The 22,007-nt window shown below is 44.8% G+C and overlaps 1 protein-coding gene across 8 annotated transcripts in view; it reads left to right on the forward strand.

The window, feature by feature from the left end:
• LOC119955860 (zinc finger protein 106-like) overlaps window positions 1–22,007 on the forward strand; it is a 131,809-nt gene that overhangs the window by 27,643 nt on the left and 82,159 nt on the right. For 3 of the 8 annotated variants that reach the window (XM_038782510.1, XM_038782518.1, XM_038782527.1), the window contains 3 exons: window positions 5,480–5,564; window positions 8,711–8,772; window positions 13,366–13,566. In XM_038782510.1, the coding sequence (XP_038638438.1) occupies window positions 5,511–5,564; window positions 8,711–8,772; window positions 13,366–13,566 (317 nt within the window). In that variant the 5' untranslated portion in view covers window positions 5,480–5,510. Of the gene's footprint in view, window positions 1–2,318; window positions 2,478–5,479; window positions 5,565–8,710; window positions 8,773–13,365; window positions 13,567–22,007 lie in introns of all 8 variants that reach the window. The other 5 variants (XM_038782503.1, XM_038782543.1, XM_038782535.1 and 2 more) reach the window with 4 other exon arrangements.

Genomic DNA, 22,007 nt, shown 5'->3' on the forward strand with positions numbered 1-22,007 from the left:
CCATCAGACTGTCGCTTGCTGCTTTGTCCTTCCTTTTTTTTTGGAATAATTTTTATTCAAGTTTTCAACAACAAATTTTATCACAACAGAGAAAAACAGTAACACCTCCCCTCCAATGCAAAAACAATAAATTAACAAGAAAAATAAATAAGCATAAAACCATGAGAACAAACCCCCATAATGAACCCGTAGCTCTGGGTGGTGCTGCTGACCGCCAGCCAAACAGGATTCTACGACGGGTGATCAGGGAGGCAAAGGCAAGGGCGTCCGCCCTCCTCCCCAGGAATAGATCTGGCTGGTCTGAAACCCCGAAGACCGCCACTATCGGGCATGGCTCCACCCTCACCACTTTTGACATAGCCTCGAAGAAGGCTGTCCAGTACTCCACAAGTCTGGGGCAAGACCAGAACATGTGGGCGTGGTTGGCCGGGCCTCTTTGGCACCGTTCACATCTGTCCTCCACCTTCGGGAAGAACCTACTCATACGGTTTCTTGTTAAGTGGTCTCTATGTACCACTTTTAGTTGCGTCAGGCTGAGCCTTGCGCACGTGGAGGTGGAGTTGACCCTATGCAGTGCTTCGCTCCAGAGTCCCCACCCTATCTCAATCCCCAGGTCATCCTCCCATTTCTTTCTTGTTGCGTCTAGTATGGTGTCGGCCCTTTCTACCAGTCGGTCATACATGTCGCTACAGTTCCCTTTCTCTAGGATACTTGTGTCCAGTAGGTCTTCCAGTAGTGCCTGTCGTGGCGGTTGTGGGTACGTCTTTGTCTCCTTTCGTAAGAAGTTTTTGAGCTGCAGATACCGTAGCTCGTTCCCCCTGGCTAGCTGAAATTTCTCTGTTAGTTCGTCCAGTGTTGCGATCCTGCCGTCCGTGTATAGGTCCCTGACTGTCAGTGTCTGAATGATCTGTTGAGCTGCTTGCAGAAAAATACTTTTCACTGTACCTCGGTACACGTGACAATAAACAAATCCAATAATCCAATAATGGTAGGATGTGGGGAGAGTTATAGAACAAAGAGATCTAGGATTACATGTTCATAGCTCCTTGAAGGTGGAGTCGCAGGTGGACAGGGTGGTGAAGAAGGCATTCGGCATGCTTGGTTTTATTGGTCAGAACATTGAATGCAGGAGTTGGGGCGTCTTGTTGAAGTTGTACAAGACATTAGTAAGGCCACACGTGGAATATTGTGTACAGTTCTGTTCACCTTATTATAGAAAGGATATTATTAAACTAGAAAGAGTGCAGAAAGGATTTACTAGGATGCTACCAAGACTTGATGGTTTGAGTTATTAGGAGAGGCTGGATAGGCTGGGACTTTTTTCCCTGGAGCGTGGAAGGCTTAGGAGTAATCTTATAGAGGTCTATAAAATAATGAGGGGCATAAATAAGATAGATAGTCAACATCTTTTCCCAAAGGTAGTGGAGTCTAAAACTAGAGGGCATAGGTTTAAGGTGAGGGGGGAGAGATACAAAAGGGTCCAAAGAAGCAATTTTTTCACACACAGGATGGTGAGTGTCTGCAACGAACTGCCAGAGGCAATAGTAGAAGCGGTTACAATTTTGACTTATAAAAAGAATTTAGGCAGTTATATGGGAAAGATGGGTATAGGGGGATGTGGGCCAAATGCGGGCAGTTGGGACTAGCTTATTGGTAAAAACTGGGTGGCATGGACAAGTTGGCCCGAAGGGCCTGTTTCCATGCTGTAAACCTCTGACTCTGAGATCTCTTTGCGGATCATTTATAGAATTTACAGTGCAGAAGGAGGCCGTAGAGTCTGCACTGGCCCTTGAAAAGAGTACCCATGCCAGTAACCCCACCCAACCTTTTGGACACTAAGGGGCAATTTAGCACGGTCAATCCACCTAACCTGCACATCTTTGGACTATGGGAGGAAACCAGAGCGCCCGGAGGAAAAGTGCAAACACCACGCAGTCACCTGAGGCTGGAATTGAACCCGGGTCCCTGGAGCTGTGAGGCAGCAGTACTAACCACCGTGCCACCCTGATTTTGCAACCCATTTTTCAACACCCCATGTCCCCCACGTTCAAAACACTGATTTACACCCTGACTATTGATAGATACTGCCTGACAATATATCCTTACCCAAACCCTGACTTGATGCCTGGCAACATACTCTTCAACCTACAATAAGCAAATTACTGCGAATGCTGGAATGTGAAACAAGAGCAGAGGACACTGGAAATCCTCAGCAGGCCTGCCAGCATCTGTTGGGAAAGACATGTTGATGTTTTGAGTCCGTGGACATTTCTCCCTCCCTTCAATTCTGATAGTTAACTCTGTTTCTCTCTTAATAGATGCTGGCAGACCTGCTGAGTTTTTCCAGCATACTGTGTACTCATCTACACCCTGATTATTGATGGATGTGCCTGGTAAACTACTCTCACCCAGGCACTGACTATTGATTGACATTGTTTAGCGATATGCTCTGACCCAGGCACTGTCTTAAGGATGGGGTAGGTATTGTGTCTGATGAATGTCATGTGATTCAAGGTGACTATTCAGACATTTTGTTTGTTGCTACAGAAACTTCTTGTCATGATATACTTGCTCGGTGCCAGCGTAAAGAGTATTACTGAACTGGTCTGAAAGCTTTGGTGAACAAAGGGTACCAGCCAGTTGTTGTAGTTCATGTGACACTGGAAGAGACAAAGCTGGGATCGTGCAAAGGGCGTTTCAGCAATTCAGTGTTACATATCATAAGATCATGGTAGGAATTTGTGCTGTGAGCTATTCAATGGAGAAGTGCTCTCTTGGCTTGAAGGGAAATTGATTTAAGAGGGAGAAGTTCAGATTCTTTGGTGATTTGGTCCAGTTCTGGGGCAGAGGTTATCTGTCACGGATGAATGGGACAGGAAAGATGGTGTAGGTTCAGATTTCTGGTTTAAAGGAACCAGTTCTGGGGCAGAAATGGCCCACTGGAACAGGAATAGGCCACTCCAATCCCTCAACCCATTCCACCCTACTATTCAGTTGTGATGGATCCACATCTTAACTCCACTTGATCTCTAAAGTTCTTGCACAAGATGCAAAGCTCATCAGGGGTGTGATTGAATGTTCACTGGGCCCAGCCACGCCAACATTCAAGAACTTTGTCATCAGCCAGGACAACAGTTTGATTGATCAGTGACAATGTGGCTCCAAAAGGTACGATGTGCAGAATGCTTTGCAGCAACCCCCCATTGCTACTTGAATAGCACTTCACTGTAACCTCCAGTTATAGACACACAGAATAGGAGTATAGTCTGACAGTGAAAATAAAAGAAAACCCCAAAATGAAAGATTTGAGTTAATTAAGGAGAGCCAGTGCAGATATGTAAAGGGTAGATAGTACCTGACTAATTGAATTTTTTGAAGTAACAGAAAGTTGAAGGGCAGCATGGTGGCGCAGTGGTCAGCACTGCTGACGCACGACGCCGAGGACCTGGGTTCAATCCCGGTCCCGGGTAACTGTCCATGTGGAGGTTGCACATTCTCCCCTTGTCTGCGTGGGTCTCACCTCCACAACCCAAAGATGTGCAAGGTAAGTGGATTAGCCACACTAAATTGCCCCTTAATTGGAAACAAAATTGGGTACTCTAAATGTATTTAATACAAAATAAATTTTTTAAAATTTAAATAGCATTTGACAAAAGGCCACATTAAAACATGGAACGTGGTGGAGGGGAGGAGGTTGTCAGTTTGGATGAAAGATTGGTTTTTAGGACAGAGAATGTTTTGAGTATAAGGATAGCTGTACTTTAGTGTGTACTGCGTGAGAGCATTATTCAAGCCGATTTCAAGATATCTGCCTCCAGAGGAAGGTCAGATACAATATATGTATCTATGTCAGCAGGCTGTTGATTATGGGAGGCAAGGAAATCATGCTATTATGCTATCCGGTGTCATACATTTCTCCTCACCTTTGTCTCAATTTTAAGGTGTTATTTTTAAACCGCCTCCCCTACGTCTTAGTCTCCTGTGCAAGAGAAAGAACTTGGAGTTGGAGAAATATTTTCTCTGAGGGTCGTTAACTCCAGAAAGCAATAAAAAGCTGGATCGTGGAATTTATTTAAGGCTGGGTTAGATAGATTTTTGATGCACAAGGGAGGCCAGGAATTTTTAAATCCTTTAACGGCATGTGGGTGTCGCTGCCTAGGGCCAGCATTTGTTGCACATCCCTAGCTGTCCTTCAGAAGGTGGTGGTGAGCTGCTTTCTTGCATCGCTATAGTCCCAGAGGTGTAGGTACACTCACAGTGCTGTTAGGATGGAATTTCAGGATATTGCCCCAGTGACAGTGAAGGTATTTGCTGCTCTTGTCCTTCTAGATGGCAGTGGTTGTGGGTTTGGAAGGTGTTGTCTAAGGAACCTTGGTGAGTTACTGCAGTGCATCTTGTAGGCAGTATACATGGCTGCCAATGTTCATCAGTGGTGGAGGGTTTGAATGTTTGTGGATGGGGGTGCAATCAAGCGGGCTGCTTTGTCCTACATGGTGTTGAGCTTCTTGAGTGTTGTTGGAGCTGCACTCGTCTAGGCAAGTGGAAAGTATTCCATCACACTTCTGACTTGTGCCTTGTAGGTGGTGGACAGGTTTTGGGGAGTAAGGAGGTGAGTTATTCGCCACAGCTAGTCCAGTTCAGTTTCTCTTCAGTTGTAACCCACAGAATTTGGGGAGTCAGGAGGTGAATTATTTGCAGCAGAATTCCCAGCTTCTGACATGCTCTCGTAGTCACAGTAATTGTAGTCACAGTAATTGTATGGCTAATTACTGGCCAGTTGTAACCCCCACATTCATATCCATTTACATTTTGAATATCCCTAGGGAATCGGAATCCATTACAGTTTCAGGCTGTGTTGCTGACCTTAACTCAGTGTTAGTATCAGGAATTTCTCCTTATTTCTCCTCCAATTATTTTGCCGTTAATTTTAAATCTCTGATGAGTACGGATTCACCTGAAAAAGTAAATAGTTTCTTCCTCCATCAAAATCCTTCATTTTCAATGCTTCAATTATGTCTAAGGAGAACAATCCCACTTCTCCCGTCCAGTCTATATTTTATTGGGTCAACATTTCTCACCAAGCAGATCTTCAGATCTCTCTGCTGCAGAATACATCTTTACTGACCGATATCTAGTTAAACATAACCTGATAGCATTAAAATTAAATTCCCGTTGTGTACTGGCTGCAATCATCTCTCATGTGCACCGTGTGCATTCTCCTATTCTTTGAGAGACACCCTGAAAAGTATCCTCACAATGTGAGGCCCAATTATAAACCAACAAACTCCTCAAAGTTATCTAAAATGCATGAATGAGCAGAGGAACCGTTTTCAAAGTAAAATGTTTTTTCCAAAGAAATTTGACTTTCAACAAAAATGATAGCCACTCATTCTTCAGAAAAGGGGTTGGAACTGATGCCAGCTATATCACAAGCACAAAGTTTTGTTTCCTCCGACTTAATTTCCATTGTGTTTTTCAGGTTTGAACTGACTGCTGTCAAGTTCTCCACAATGGGAAAAGAGAGGAAGTGCATTTTGTGTCACAGCACTTACAGCTCAAAAACGGTAACTCGACTCAGTCCTTCTCTTGTCAAGTCACTCTCCTTTCTGTTTTCATCTCTTCCATATTCCTTGGTAGACATATCCTGGTTACGCTTTGGCTATGGATTGATATTCTTGTGTTCTTACAAGAGTTTGGCTGTTAAGGTGCTCGATGGTAGAGGTTCAGTCTAGTTGGTAGGATGGGAAAGAGGGGATTTTGACTCGCTTCCTGCAGTACACTGTTGAAACCATAAGGAATCCCTAGTTCACTTCAGTGACTTTGGTTCAGATGTGTTCACTTTGGCAAAGGATGCGTGAATTTGAGGGCCAAATGGAATCAGAGGAGGCAGCTCCGAAGTGACAGAATTAATTAGACAAAATACATAAGTGGGCAGAAGAGTACCACATAAGATTTAATGCACATTAAGTATACGGTGTTTGAAGAGAAACAACAGACACAACATTTTCAATGAATGGCTAAGGATAAAGCTGGAATGGTCAATATGTCCAACTAATACAGACCATCAATTAAAAGGAGACACAATGTTGACTACTAAAGCAGTACAATGCATGTTAGAGGAAATTATGATCAAACTATACTAGTGGGCCGGTTGGACTGCAGCTTGTTCAGGCACTAGAGCCTGTGCAGCTAAGAGCCATGAGGCTGATTTCTAATCTCCGGGATCTGGGTTATGAGCAGAGAATAGGGCAGCACAATGGCTCAGTGTTTAGCACCGCTGCCTCACGGCGTCGAAGACCGGTTTCGATCCCGGCCTCGAATCACTGTCTGTGTGGAGTTTGCACATTCTCTCCGTGTCTCTGCACGTCTCACCCCCCACAGCCCAAAGATGTGCAGGGTAGGTGGATTGGCCACGCTAAATTGCCCCTTAATTGGAATTTTTTTTTAAATGAGCAGAGAATAGAGTTACTCGTCTTTTTCAAGCTTGACAGAGTGCTATATAAGTCAATAAATGATACGGAAAAGGAAATCTGAAAAATATTTAAACCAAACTGAAGAGTTGGTTGAGGGATGCAGAGTCAAATTAGTGGAAGGGAAATTTAGCTCTGTTAGCAATTAAATTCTGACTAATCAATACAGACTTTCTGATGGTGTGGTGGAGATAAAAACTGGTTCATAAAATAATTAAATGTTGATAGGGGAACATGTGGTGTTGGAGTGAATGAGCTGAATGTTTGTGTTTTAACTTTGTGATGTTCAGCAGTTAGTTGGGGAAGCCAGCTCCAGAAAGCACGGCTTTTTAGTTGGTCACAAGTCATTAAGACAGCAATTAATTCCAGAAATATTCAGAATTGAATTGCAGTGATTCAAGGAGACGGCTCGCCTCCACCTTAGAACATAGAACACAGAACAGTACAGCACAGAACAGGCCCTTCGGCCCTCGATGTTGTGCCGAGCAATGATCACCCTACTCAAACCCACGTATCCACCCTATACCCGTAACCCAACAACCCCCCTTTAACCTTACTTTTTAGGACACTACGGGCAATTTAGCCTGGCCAATCCACCTAACCTGCACATCTTTGGACTGTGGGAGGAAACCGGAGCACCCGGAGGAAACCCACGCACACATGGGGAGAACGTGCAGACTCCGCACAGACAGTGACCCAGCCGGGAACCGAACCTGGGACCCTGGAGCTGTGAAGCATTTATGCTGACCACCATGCTACCGTGCTGCCCCTAAATTCCCCTAAAACCTTCTGATGGGCAATAAAAACTGGCCTTTTCAGTGACATTCTCATACCGAGGGTTAATGTTAAAAGCAATATCTGTTTTATGAGAACCTGCTTGGGTAGACTGTTCTTGCCCCTTCTGCTCTTAGTTCCTATCTTCTACTTTCGCACCTCCTCCCAATGCACTGTATTGGAGTGTACTGTGTTGCTGAAGTTCAATGGAGTTCTTCACTAAGATGTCTTCTTTATTTGGGACTGTAGACCTTGAGTGTGAACAGGATAATTGCTGTGGAGAGGATTGGTTGTCAGAATGTGACCACAATCTGTCCTCACCCAGCATTGTCATAGATACATAGAAGATAGGAGCAGGAGGAGGCCTTTTGGCCCTTCGAGCCTGCTCCGCCATTCATCATGATCATGGCTGATCATCCAACTCAATAGCCCAATCCTGCTTTCTCTCCATAGTCTTTGATCCCATTCTCCCCAGGTGCGATATCTAGCCGCCTCTTGAATAGATTCAATGTTTTAGCATCAACTACTTCCTGTGGTAATGAATTCCACAGACTCACCATTCTTTGGGAGAAGAAATGTCTCCTCATCTCTGTATGAAATGGTTTACCCTGAATCCTCAGACTGTGACCCCTGGTTCTGGACACACCCACCATCGGGAACATCCTCCCTGCATCTACCCTGTCTAGTCCTGTTAGAATTTTATAAGTCTCGATGAGATTCGCCCTCATTCTTCTACACTCTAGTGAGAACAATCCTAACCTAGTCAATCTCTCCTCATACCATAATCCAGCCATTCCTGGAATCAGCCTTGGAAACCTTCGCTGCACTCCTTTGAGCGCAACAACATCCTTCCTCAGAAAAGGAGACCAAAACTGCACACAATATTCCAGATGTGGCCTCACCAAGACCCTGTATAATTGCAACAACACATTCCTGCTCCTGTACTCGAAACCTCTCGCAATGAAGGCCAGCATACCATTAGCCTTCTTTACCGCCTGCTGCACCTGCATGCTTACCTTCAGCGAATGGTGCACAAGGACACCCAGGTCCCGCTGCGCACTCCCCTCTCCCAATTTACAACCGTTCAGGTAATAATCTGCCTTTCTGTTTTTGCTTCCAAAGTGAATAACCTCACACTTATCCAAATTATACTGCATCTGCCATTGATTTGCCCACTCGCCCAACCTGTCCAGATCATATCCAGCGAGGGTGACTGGACGGTGGGAAAAGCCAGAATGTTTTGCTGATTTTATTTATTTTTATCCTTCCCCTAATCTAGCCAACTTGATGTCAATTGTCATATCCCCGTCCGAGAGTCAAATTCAGAGCATCCTGGTGGGAGTGATTAATTTGGTTAAATGCAATCGAGGGAAGTGCAGAAACAACTTCCTCCAACAATGTATGTCCATAATTGATAAACAGGTAACAAAAGAAAGGTTAAAAACGAGTATATATGTTTATTACAGGAGATGGATGAACATATGAGGAGCATGCTGCATCACAGGGAACTTGAGAATCTTAAAGGAAGGTAAAAATTGCAGCTTTCTTTCTGTAAAACCCATTTCCACCGTGTCTGCAGAACAGGGTTGTGCAGCTCAGGCTTTGGATCGGGGGAAAAATGAGGGGGGAGGTGACCATGTACAGCGGCAACAGATAGAGGTGGGCACAGCCGTGTATGGAACCTGCGACCATTGGAGCACCTCAATGGATAAACTGTCCAAAGTGCCAGCCATAGTTCAGTGCTAGCGCACTTACTCTGAGCCAAAAACTTGTGAATTGAGTCTCATTTTAGAGACGGGCACATTATCGAAGGAGCGCAGTCGGAGGTGCTGTCTTTAGACTAATCTAATTTCCTCCCCCCTTTAAAACGAATTCTGGTCAACCGATTGCTGTAGAGGCACTAGAATGAATGGCGAGGAGCTGTCCACCAACAGCAATGAGATAATGACCAAATAATCTGTTTAAGCACTCAGTTGGGTGACGTGTATTGTGCAGGATACTGGGGGGAGTTTACAATACTTCAAATAGTGCCAATGAATCTATTATGTCCATCTGAGAGGGCAGACAGTAACTCAGTTTCATTGGTCCCTCTCAGGAAGTACATTCCAGGTCATCATGACACAGTGTTTAAAAAAAAGTTCCTCCTGTCTCTTCTGGTTATTTGGGCACTTAGCTTTCCTCAGCTGAGAGTGCAACACTGCCTCAGTTAAATACAGGCATGTTAGCCAACATGCTTGAATCACTGGAGTGGGGCTTGAACCTTCATCCTTTGAAAGTGGTTAGCACGGTTTTCACAGTGCCAGGGACCCGGGTTCGATTCCGGCCTTGGGTGACTGTCTGTGTGGAGTTTGCACACTCACCCTGTGTCTACGTGGGTTTCCTCCGTGTGTTGCTCGTTATGCTTTCCCTTAATTTGCTCTGTTTTAATTACCTTTGCTCAAGAGTCGCCAGGTATCTTTCTGATACCACCACAAGGTTCAAACCGAATACTGATCAATGACTCGATACACCAGTTAGTAAGTTTGAAATCAATACACATTTATTTACACACACAGTCACTTATTACTCATGCGCAAACTCTACTCACTAAACTACAACTACTACTAAAAGCCTATACTTAGCTTCGAGTGGCCCACTCAGTCAGAGGAACAATGGCCGTTGTCCGGTTCTGATGCTGCTGGCTTCGAACTGGTATAGAATATTAGCTAGGAGCGTCTACCTCGTAGCGTGCGTTGACTTTAGACTTACTTGGCTGGTGCTTGGCGGGCCTCTCGTCGCTGAGAGCCAAATGCCAAGGTGAAGGTGGAGAAGCTAAGAGTTCTCAAGAGCTTCTAAGAGTTCTTCCAAGAGAGCGTTCTGACCTTGGGGACTCTGTTTATAGCCCCCAGGGGTTTTGCGCCCTTCTGGGCGGACCCTGGACTTGGTCCCAATTAATTGGACCATGTCCCAATCGTTCATATCGATTTTCTCCAATAACGGGGTTGTTCCCTGATCGTTGGGTGGGCTCTATGTAACAGTTGGCCTGCCTTTGTTTTAGCTTCCACTGGCACCGGGAAGTCTGTCCTGGTACCGATTGTTTCAATGTTTCTTTTTATCCCCGGAGATAGCTCATTACTATGCTAATGGGTAGTAGTTTCAGTTCTGTCTGGGTTCTGCAGGTTCCAATACACAGGAAACCTTGCACCTGCTTGTTTTTCTAGTGCTGTCCATTTTTCCCAGCACTCTTTGCGAGTATCCATTTTGAAATCGGGACGTGGCCACCCCAGGTGGCTACACGTGTGCTCCGGTTTCCTCCCACAGTCCAAACATGTGCAGCATCGGTGTATTGGCCATGATAAATTAGTGTCCAAAAAAGGTTAGCTGGGGTACCAGGGATAGGGCAGAGGTATGGGCTTAGGTAGGGTGCTCCTTCCCAGGGCCGGTGCAGACTCGATGGGCTGAATGGCCACCTCCACTGTAAATTCTATGATTCTATGAAATGACCTTCTGCACTGTAGGGATTCTATGGAGACTGGTACCAACTGACAGTAGGTAACTGCAATTTTTGCACGGGTGCCATAAGCTAAACAGATTCTTCATGCATATCCTAAGAATTCTATAAGCTGCAATCTTCAATGGCAGCACAGCGTAAATGTGCTACTTTCATCCTACATTCACCCCAGCCCATTCCTCACCACTTCGCAGAGAATGATACCATGGCTTTCTGGCTTCTTTCTCCAGGTGACCAGTGATCACTGGAGTCTAGATAGATGTTGGCTGGATATTCAACTGTCTGGGCATCACAGCCACATGTAGTTCCCAGTCCTCAAGTGCACTTCTAACAGAACTGAACAGGAGTGCTGCTGATTCTTTTCCTGACTCTAGAGTTCTAAGGCCAATTGTGAAGGCCCTCACTTAGAGCAGATGGTGCAGCATAGACCAGGAGTGGAACCTGAATCCTTCTGGTCTTGCTGCACAAGGCTAGAAAAATATCTACCGAGAATGGAAGGACTGGAGCCAAAAGACTTTGACACTGAAATTGAATAAAATGTGAAGAACTTCGAAATGAAGTGAGCTGGCGTGATTAACTTGGCTGTTCCTAAATACCCTAATTTAGGCAAGATTTTGCCCCAAGTTAAGAATTTTGACAATACGTTCTGTAGCACCAAAATTGCCTATATTTTTGCTGGGGGATGGGTGGGATACAGGAACACCTTGTGGGGAGGGCAAGCAGCATTCCGATTCAAGGAGGCATCTGGGATAAGAGAAAATGGAAAAGGAGGGCTGACAGATGGGATATAGAGGCGAAGCACATGCAGAATGCGGAGCTGGTGAGCAGGCAGATTTACTGGGGGAAGCTGCAGAGTTATGGAATGGCGTGTGGCAGGTGAGTTACCAGATGCAGGGAAACAGGGTGAGTACAGAGACAGATGCAGGGAAACAGGGTGAGTACAGACAGAGACGGGGGGGGGGGGGGGGGCTGTCACAGGGAGCAGGCGAATTGTAGAGATACAGCGTGGGAAATGGAAATTTGAATCCAGGGATACTGAGATACATGGAGATGGGAGCAGGGGGGATGGGATTGAGGGTGGGTGGTGGAGGGATGCAGGTTTCCAGGGCCAGACTGACTGCAGAGATAACAGTGGTGATTCCAGCTAGAGTGCATAAACACGGGGTTAAGACCAGTGGGATACCGAAACACAATGGAATACAGAGTGGCGGTGAGATTGGGGATCGAGATATGGGGCAAAATTGGGTACAGAGTTAGAGGTGAGGTGCATTGGGCGGGGAACAGGCAGGGAAAGGAACAATGGCAACAAGCCAGTTGATTGTTGGGGGGGGGGGGGGGGGGGGGGGGGGGGGGGGGGCGGCATCTAGAGATACTGGGGCACAGAGGTACATGTTAGGTAGAATACTGAGGTAGCTAGGACCACGTAGACTATCCATTGAAGTGTCCGACCAGCCAGAATCGTATTGAATGGCAGAGGATGCTCGGTGGGCTAAATTACCTAGTCCTGCTCCCATATTTCTATTTGTCACAGAAACAGAACATTTGGTTCAACCAGCCAATGTAGGTGTTTATGCTACACTCAAGTCTCCATCCAAAATTTCTTAATTCCCAGTTAGATTTCTTGGTGACTCTTGTGAATATGCTGATCAATTAAAACCCTTTCATCATTGTTCAGTGAGAAGGCGAGGGGTATGTAGGGCGGCGGTAGGAGGAGGACAGGGGTTGCAGCGGAGGGGGACAGGGTGGCGGTGAGGGGTCAGTGGTGGAAGGGGACAGAGGTCAATGTGGGGCAGGCAGGATACCGATTGATGGGGGCAGGTGGGGAACTGGTACGGGATGGATAGGCTGGCTGGGGGCAGCCAAGTAGGGCAATTGTCCAACTGGAGTAAACAAACTTGCCTGTCTGACCTGTTAACCACCTTACCAGTTGGAAGTCCCATGTATGGTGCCCTTTTAAAAAAAAAAAAAACTTTCCTCCTTAGGACAGCACATGTGTGCTGTATTAAGGAAGGAATCGCAGATGGTACAGCAGATGTTAACAACAACTGTCATGTTTGATGTCATCTGGCATCAGCAAAAAAAAAAAAATAAAGCCTCTGGTTCTCCAAATAAAGCAGTGTTTCATACTACGCATCCTGGCAGCTGTCATAAGATCCACCCTCTCAACATTCCAGGCAATACTGCTAAACTGGGCTGGCTTTAGTAACAGGCCTACCATTGGTGGCAGCTCTCTAAAGTTGGAATTAGCAAAGGGCGCAATTAAATAAGGAAACAGTTGCCAGGGCTGTCTCACACCAGCTGACCTGACGTTATCTGCCTGGACTGCCTGCTAAGCATGTGCTTGAAGTCCTGGGTGACTTTCACTCTTCCTGCTCTGTCGGGGGGAGTGCAGTCACCTCGGTGCAGGGGAAGGCAGCAGAAGCATGGCCTGCTGCAACCACCAAAAATAAATGTTAAGTTAAAAGAGCCGGGGATGGTGTAACCACCCCCTGATCCCCTGCACCTCCCTCCCCCCAGGCCCTGTACCCCCCCCCCCCCCCCCCCCCCCCCCCAATCCTGCTTTAACACTCCAGCTCATTCTAAAATGCCTGTCGGTACGATTCAGTCTCCACTGTCTCCCTCTTTCGACAGGGACTGCAAACACGAATGCCGAATCTGCAGGGTGACTGTGGTGGGCCTCTCGGCCTATGCTAAGCACATCTCCAGCCAGCTCCATAAAGAGAAGGTGGACACCCAGGAGAGAGGAGAGAACCAGAAGGACGACGGAAAAGATGAGGAATATTTTGATAAGGAGCTTGTTCAACTGATCCGGCAACGAAAAGAACAAAAAGGGTAAGCCCACTGCTCACATAGCTTAAGATAATCAGCTGCAGCGATAGCTGAGGGTGGCATTGCTAATTGAAAAAGCGTCTTGATAACTGGTATAACTAGGTAGCATGGTGGTTAGCATAAATGCTTCACAGCTCCAGGGTCCCAGGTTCGATTCCCGGCTGGGTCACTGTCTGTGTGGAGTCTGCACGTCCTCCCCGTGTGTGCGTGGGTTTCCTCCGGGTGCTCCGGTTTCCTCCCACAGTCCAAAGATGTGCGGGTTAGGTGGATTGGCCATGCTAAATTGCCCGTAGCGTCCTAAAAAGTAAGGTTAAAGGAGGGGGGGGTTGTTGGGTTACGGGTATAGGGTGGATATGTGGGTTTGAGTAGGGTGATCATTGCTCGGCACAACATCGAGGGCCGAAGGGCCTGTTCTGTGCTATACTGTTCTATGGTTCTATAAAGTTACAGAGAAATATAGGTGGTTGGCTGAATCCCATTTGCAATTCCTAGGGCTGTTTTAATGGACAGTTCACTTAAGTGGGTATTGGTAAACAATGCATTTATTTGCTTGTCATTGGTGCATTTGTATTTTGTGCTACTGATGTGGCAGTCGGTGGGATAGGCTTCATTGGACTAGTCTTGTAGCATATCATTTTCATTTGCCCTTGATTATGATTAATGCAGCAGAAATAATTAATGTAACAAAGGCTGTCAATTAAAGTGAGAGACTCTGAGCATACATCCAGCAATGCTGCCATTCCCCAAGCTCAGACTGAACCCCACTCTCCACCCTCAATAAGAGCGTTCCTTTTAAACAGCGGTTTGAATATCATTTAAGGGTCCTCCGATGGGTCAGCACTATAATGTTACCTGAGGAGAACTTTTGAAATGTGTCCTCTAGGCTTTCTTGAAATATGTTTGAAAAAGGTCCAGTTAGAAATTGCTAGAAGCTAAACGAAAAATATTCCAGCAGTCCAGCTGACTTCGCAGTCTTTATATACTATGGGGAAATTGGATCCCGGTTGCAGCACATTCTCAGACAGCACAATCCAAATTCAGCTCACCAAACCAATTGGCAGAGGCTGAGGCTTTGACGTTTATTTTCAGTTCTTTATTGAACATTAGAAATGTCACTTGCATTGATAGAGCAGTTGGTGGTCGGGGGTACAGTAGCTTTTGTGCTTTTTTTTTTACAAAGAGTAGTATGTATTGGTCAATAGTTTTCGGGAATTGTTTGTTATGTGTTACAGGCAGCATAAACTAGTTTGTTGGCTTAAATGCCTTTGGCTCACTAGAGAGCGAGTCAGACTGCTCTACAGGCAGAAAATAGACATTTTCAAGGATGGCACAGTGGTTAGCACTGCTGCCTCACATCATCAGGGATCCAGGTTCAATGGGTGATTGTCTGTGTGGAATTTGCACTTTCTCCCCGAGTCTGCGTGGGCTTCCTATGGGTTCCCTGGTTTCCTCCCTGTCCAAAGATGTGCAGGTTAGGTGGATTGCCTATGCTAAAATGCCCCTTTGTGTCTAACGATGTCCAGCTTCTGTGAGGTTACAGGGATAGAGCGGTGAAGTGGGCTTAGGTAGGGTGCTCTCTTGGAGGGTTGGTGCAAACTCAATGGGCCGGATGGCCCCCTTCAGCACTGTGGGGATTCTATGATTACATGTGAGGATATGAAAAATGAAAATCGCTTATTGTCACGAGTAGGCTTCAATGAAGTTACTGTGAAAAGCCCCTAGTCGCCACATTCCGGCGCCTGTCCGGAGAGGCTGGTACGGGAATTGAACCGTGCTGCTGGCCTGCTTGGTCTGCTTTAAAAGCCAGCGATTTAGCTGAGTGAGCTAGGTTAGCAGAGGATCTTATTGTTAGTCCCCTGGTCGCATCGTCATATGACTAGGTAGGTACTGATAATCTCTGGTTCTAGGTGATCTGAACCAGAGAAAATATTTAGTGTGAGAAAAAGAGCAAAATAGATTTATATACCACCTTTAACGTAGTAAAATATTCCAAAGTGATTCTCAAATGTGTTGTTAAGCAAAACCTGACACAAATTCACATGGAATGTTAGGACAGGTAACCAAAAACTTGTTCAAAGATATTGATTTTAAGGATCGCCTTAAAGGAGTAGAGAGCGATGGAGGGGTTTAGGGAAGGAGTTTCGGAACTTAAGACCTAAACAGCTGAAGGCAATGGCAGAACAGTGATTATTAAAGATATGAGATTGTGTGGGGTTGCAGGAGGAGCAAAGCTATGGAAGGATTTCAAAAGCAGGATGAGAATTAGAAAATTGGAATGTTGCCAGACTGAACCATTGTAGGTCAGCAAGCACAGAGGCGATGGGTGTTTTGGATGAATTCAAGTTTATCGAGAGTGCAAGCGGCACGGTGCCGCACTGGTTAGCACTGCTGCATCACGGCGCAGAGGACCCGGGATCTATCTCGGCCCCAGGTCACTGTCCATGTGGAGTTTGCATGCTCTCCGTGTCTGTGTGGGTCTTATATTCACAACCCAAAGATGTGCATGATAGGTGGATTGGCCACACTAAATTGCCCCTTAATTGGAAAAAAAATTAATTGGGTACTTCAAATTTTTATTCTTTTTAAATAAAAGTTTATCGAGAGTGCAAAGTGGGAGGTCAGCCAGGCGAGCATTGGTATAATCAAGTGTTGAGGTAATAATGGCACAGGTGAGGGTTTTAGCAGCAGATAAGCTGAGGCAGGGACACGGATGGATGATGTTACAGAAGTGGAAGTAGGTGTTTATATTCCAGAATGTGGAAGTAGGTGGTCTTACTATTACCAAAGCTCCACTCTGGTGAAAAAAGGCCATGGTTGAGAATGGTCTGGTTCAACCTTAGAACATAGAACAGTACAGCACAGAACAGGCCCTTCGGCTCTCGATGTTGTGCCGAGCAATGATCACCCTACTCAAACCCATGTATCCACCCTATACCCGTAACCCAACAACTCTCCCCCCCTTAACCTTACTATTAGGACACTACGGGCAATTTAGCATGGCCAATCCACCTAACCCGCACATCTTTGGACTGTGGGAGGAAACTGGAGCACCCGGAGGAAACCCACGCACACACGGGGAGGACGTGCAGACTCCACACAGACAGTGACCCAGCTGGGAATCGAACCTGGGACCCTGGAGCTGTGAAGCATTTATGCTAACCACCATGCTACCGTGCTGCCCTTTAACAGTTGCCATGAAGAGGCATGGAATTGGTACAGAGTGAATGGGGTTTGTGGTGGGGACTGAAGTGAATGGCGTTGGTCTTTCCAGTATTCAATGGGCAATCTCTGCTCATCCAATACTGGATGCCAACAATTTTAGTGACAAATCAGAGGCAGTGGTGAGGGTGGAGTTGGATGTTGTCAGCATTCTTGTGGAACCTGGTGAGTTTGTGGAACAGGCTCAAAAGGAGAAAAGACCTAGTTCCTGTTCCTATCATGTCACTGAATTGTATCATTTTGATGAAAAATGGAAGAGGGCCGCTGATAGATCTGACAGAAGTGTTCAAAGTTGTGGAATATTTTCGATGGATATGTAATAAAAGTTTGTTTACACTGGTTAGTTAATCAGTAAGAAAGGACATTGTTGTGAACCCCATGACGATACCCTAAAAGTACCAAACTTCCCAAGCAACCCTAACAGAAGAAAGCAATGGACAAGATTTCACTTTTTAAAACAAATATTTTTTCCTGCAGATCTGGAGCAGGATGCAGCTTTCTCAATTTCTTTCAAAGCTGACCCTTCCATTTTTTATAATTAGCTTTGGATACTGTTGCTGTTTGCTTTGCCACAACATGTTCATGTTTTTTCTGCATTTTTAGTTCAAGCTGTTTCAATTTCTCTCCAACTAATTTTTCCTCCCTCAACTTGATGATCCAGTGTCATTTTTAAAACTCGCAAGCAGGTGATACATCTTTTGTGGAAACATCAATGTCAGCAGATTTGCAAAAAAAACAAGTGGTTCTTTCGAGTCTTTGTTTATACGTTTTTCCTGTAAAATCTTTGTTTCAGCAACCTTGGCAGGCTTTCCTGAAACCACTGGAAATGTCAGCACTGTATCCCCAGTCCAGCCATTTCTGAACAAAAAACCTACAATTCAGTAAGCAAATTGGAACACCAATAGTTACAGGATTAGTGACTAGGTCACATTTTAAATTAACTCTGTACAAGGGAATGGGTAAATAATTTCCAACACTATCCTGCACAAGTTTCTTTGCATTCAGTGAACTATCTGGTGAGATATGCATGCCATCTGCTAACCTCTAAGGATAACAATTGACTTGCCTGCCTCACTTGGCCAAATGTGGAGGCACTTCATCCTCAAAAAGGAAACTCCTCTAACTTCTAACCTACACCCTGACTCACTATCAATAAATATAGGAGAAATTACCTCCTGATCTTAAACTTTACCAACTATGACAGTATTTTTTGGGGAGTCACTATGAAACTGTACAAGTGTTAATTTTGTTTTGCTTCCAACACTCCGCCTTCACCATGTTCTTTTTTAGTATGGCATAAATAGCCTATTGATCCCTTCCAGCCATAGGGGGATGGGAACCAATGCTGGAAGTTGGAAGGTAGTAAAGCAGGGACAGAAACCAAAGCAAGTAAGGGGAAAAGTGCAAGGCAGAGAAGACATAGTCAGAAATCCATAAGGGCGACAGTACAAGGTACAGTGACTGAGGGGAGCACAGTGAATAGGCCCAGTAATAACAAAAGGAATAAAACTGGAGATGTTAAGATTCAAAACAGAGGTAAAAAAACCAACATAAGTGTACTTTACCTGAATGCTCGTAGTATTCGGAATAAAGTAAATGAGTTGGTGGCACAAATCATCGTAAATGACTATGATTTAGTGGCCATTACTGAAACATGGTTAAAGGATGTTCACGACTGGGAGTTAAATATCCGAGGGTATCAAACAATTCGGAAGGACAGAGTGGATGGTAAGGGAGGTGGTGTTGCTCTGTTATTTAAGGATGACATCCGGGCAATAGTAAGGGATGACATCGGTGCTATGGAGGATAAGGTTGAATCCATTTGGGTGGAAATCAGGAATAGTAAGGCGAAAAAGTCACTGGTAGGAGTAGTCTATCAGCCACCAAATAGTAACAAGATGGTGGAGCAGGCAATAAACAAAGAAATAACTGATGCATGTAGAAATGGTACAGCAGTTATCATGGGGGATTTTAATCTACATGTCGATTGGTTTAACCAGGTCGGTCAAGGCAACCGTGAGGAGGAGTTTATAGAATGTATCCGCGATAGTTTCCTAGAACAGTATGTAATGGAACCTACGAGGGAACAAGCGGTCCTAGATCTTGTCCTGTGTAATGAGACAGGATTGATTCATGATCTCATAGTTAGGGATCCTCTCGGAAGGAGCGATCACAATATGGTGGAATTTAAAATACAGATGGAGGGTGAGAAAGTAAAATCAAATACTAGTGTTTTGTGTTTAAACAAAGGAGATTACAAGGGGATGAGAGAAGAACTAGCTAAGGTAGACTGGGAGCTAAGACTTTATGGTGGAACAGTTGAGGAACAGTGGAGAACCTTCCAAGCGATTTTTCACAGTGCTCAGCAAAGGTTTATACCAACAAAAAGGAAGGACGGAAGAAAGAGGGAAAATCGACCGTGGATATCTAAGGAAATAAGGGAGAGTATCAAATTGAAGGAAAAAGCATATAAAGTGGCAAAGATTGCTGGGAGATTAGAGGACTGGGAAATCTTTAGGGGGCAACAGAAAGCTACTAAAAAAGCTATAAAGAAGAGTAAGATAGAGTATGAGAGTAAACTTGCTCAGAATATAAAAACAGACAGTAAAAATTTTTACAAATATATAAGACAAAAAAGCGTGGCTAAGGTAAATATTGGTCCTTTAGAGGATGAGAAGGGAGTTTTAATAATGGGAAATGAGGAAATGGCTGAGGAACTGAACAGGTTTTTTGGGTCGGTCTTCACAGTGGAAGACACAAATAACATGCCAGCGACTGATAGAAATGAGGCTATGACAGGTGAGGACCTTGAGAGGATTGTTATCACTAAGGAGGGAGTGATGGGCAAGCTAATGGGGCTAAAGGTAGACAAGTCTCCTGGCCCTGATGGAATGCATCCCAGAGTGCTAAAAGAGATGGCTAGGGAAATTGCAGATGCACTAGTGATAATTTACCGAAATTCACTAGACTCTGGGGTGGTCCCGGTGGATTGGAAATTAGCAAACGTGACGCCACTGTTTAAAAAAGGAGGTAGGCAGAAAGCAGGAAATTATAGGCCAGTGAGTTTAACTTCGGTAATAGGGAAGATGCTGGAATCTATCATCAAGGAAGAAATTGCGAGGCATCTGGATAGAAATTGTCCCATTGGGCAGACGCAGCATGGGTTCGTAAAAGGCAGGTCATGCCTAACTAATTTAGTGGAATTTTTTGAGGACATTACCAGTGCAGTAGATAACGGGGAGCCGATGGATGTGGTATATCTGAATTTCCAGAAAGCCTTTGACAAGGTGCCACACAAAAGGTTGCTGCATAAGATAAAGATGCATGGCATTAAGGGTAAAGTAGTAGCATGGATAGAGGATTGGTTAATTAATAGAAAGCAAAGAGTTGGGATAAATGGGTGTTTCTCTGGTTGGCAATCAGTAGCTAGTGGTGTCCCTCAGGGATACGTGTTGGGCCCACAATTGTTCACAATTTACATTGATGATTTGGAGTTGGGGACCAAGGGCAATGTGTCCAAGTTTGCAGATGACACTAAGATGAGTGGTAAAGCGAAAAGTGCAGAGGATACTGGAAGTCTGCAGAGGGATTTGGATAGGTTAAGTGAATGGGCTTGGGTCTGATGGAATACAATGTTGACAAATGCGAGGTTATCCATTTTGGTAGGAATAACAGCAAACGGGATTATTATTTAAACGATAAAATATTAAAGCATGCCGCTGTTCAGAGAGACTTGGGTGTGCTAGTGCATGAGTCACAGAAGGTTGGTTTACAAGTGCAACAGGTGATTAAGAAGGCAAATGGAATTTTGTCCTTCATTGCTAGAGGGATGGAGTTTAAGACTAGGGAGGTTATGTTGCAATTGTATAAGGTGTTAGTGCGGCCACACCTGGAGTATTGTGTTCAGTTTTGGTCTCCTTACTTGAGAAAGGACGTACTGGCGCTGGAGGGTGTGCAGAGGAGATTCACTAGGTTAATCCCAGAGCTGAAGGGGTTGGATTATGAGGAGAGGTTGAGTAGACTGGGACTGTACTCGTTGGAATTTAGAAGGATGCGGGGGGATCTTATAGAAATATTTAAAATTATGAAGGGAATAGATAGGATAGATGCGGGCAGGTTGTTTCCACTGGCGGGTGACAGCAGAACTAGGGGGCATAGCCTCAAAATAAGGGGAAGTAGATTTAGGACTGAGTTTAGGAGGAACTTCTTCACCCAAAGGGTGTGAATCTATGGAATTCCTTGCCCAGTGAAGCAGTTGAGGCTCCTTCATTACATGTTTTTAAGGTAAAGATAGATAGTTTTTTGAAGAATAAAGGGATTAAGGGTTATGGTGTTCGGGCCGGAAAGTGGAGCTGAGTCCACAAAAGATCAGCCATGATCTAATTGAATGGCAGAGCAGGCTCGAGGGGCCAGATGGCCTACTCCTGCTCCTAGTTCTTATGTTCTTATGTTCTTATGTACTTCTCATCCAGAGTTTCACATTGTGAAAAGTGCATATTTCTCAATACAGACAGATTTATTTTTATCATCAAGCCACTTATCTCTCTGAGTGGAATCTGTTAATATGTTTGAATCCTCTGACACTACTGCAACATCCTTTAGTTTATGTTCTTTAAGGTCCCACCTGGCAGAACGTATTTCCAAAGGCACACTATTTTTAATTTCTTCCCCCGGAACCATTCCGCTAACATTCCCAAAGTTTTGTTCAGTCTTGACCTATCCGTATCACCTATTGAACACCATTTCCTTTTCTCTTTCAAATTCCACAGAATTCTTACCCTATTTTCTTCTTAAATGTCTACGTTTCTCTGCTATAGCCTTCAATTTATCATTGAAACAGTTAACCAAGGCACTAAAAGGCAAATTCATTCTCTCCAAGGAACTTTTGGTATTCAAGTTGCTCTCCGATTCCCCAGCAAATGCAGCAAAAGTAAACGGGAAATCTTGTTTGTTAATCCTGGGAAATTCCAGTGAAAATTCCTTCATGGCTTTGCTCCCAAAACTGGTTGTTCTCATAAGAACTAGGAGCAGGAGTAGTCCATCTGGCCCCTCGAGCCTGCTCTGCCGTTCAATTAGATCATGGCTGATCTTTTGTGGCCTGAACACCATAACCCTTAACCCCTTTATTCTTCAAAAAACTATCTATCTTTATCTTAAAAACATTTAATGAAGGAGCCTCAACTGCTTCACTGGGCAAGGGATTCCATAGATTCACAACCCTTTGG

This window comes from Scyliorhinus canicula, chromosome 2 (genome assembly GCF_902713615.1).
Source record: "Scyliorhinus canicula chromosome 2, sScyCan1.1, whole genome shotgun sequence".
NCBI lineage: Eukaryota > Metazoa > Chordata > Chondrichthyes > Carcharhiniformes > Scyliorhinidae > Scyliorhinus > Scyliorhinus canicula.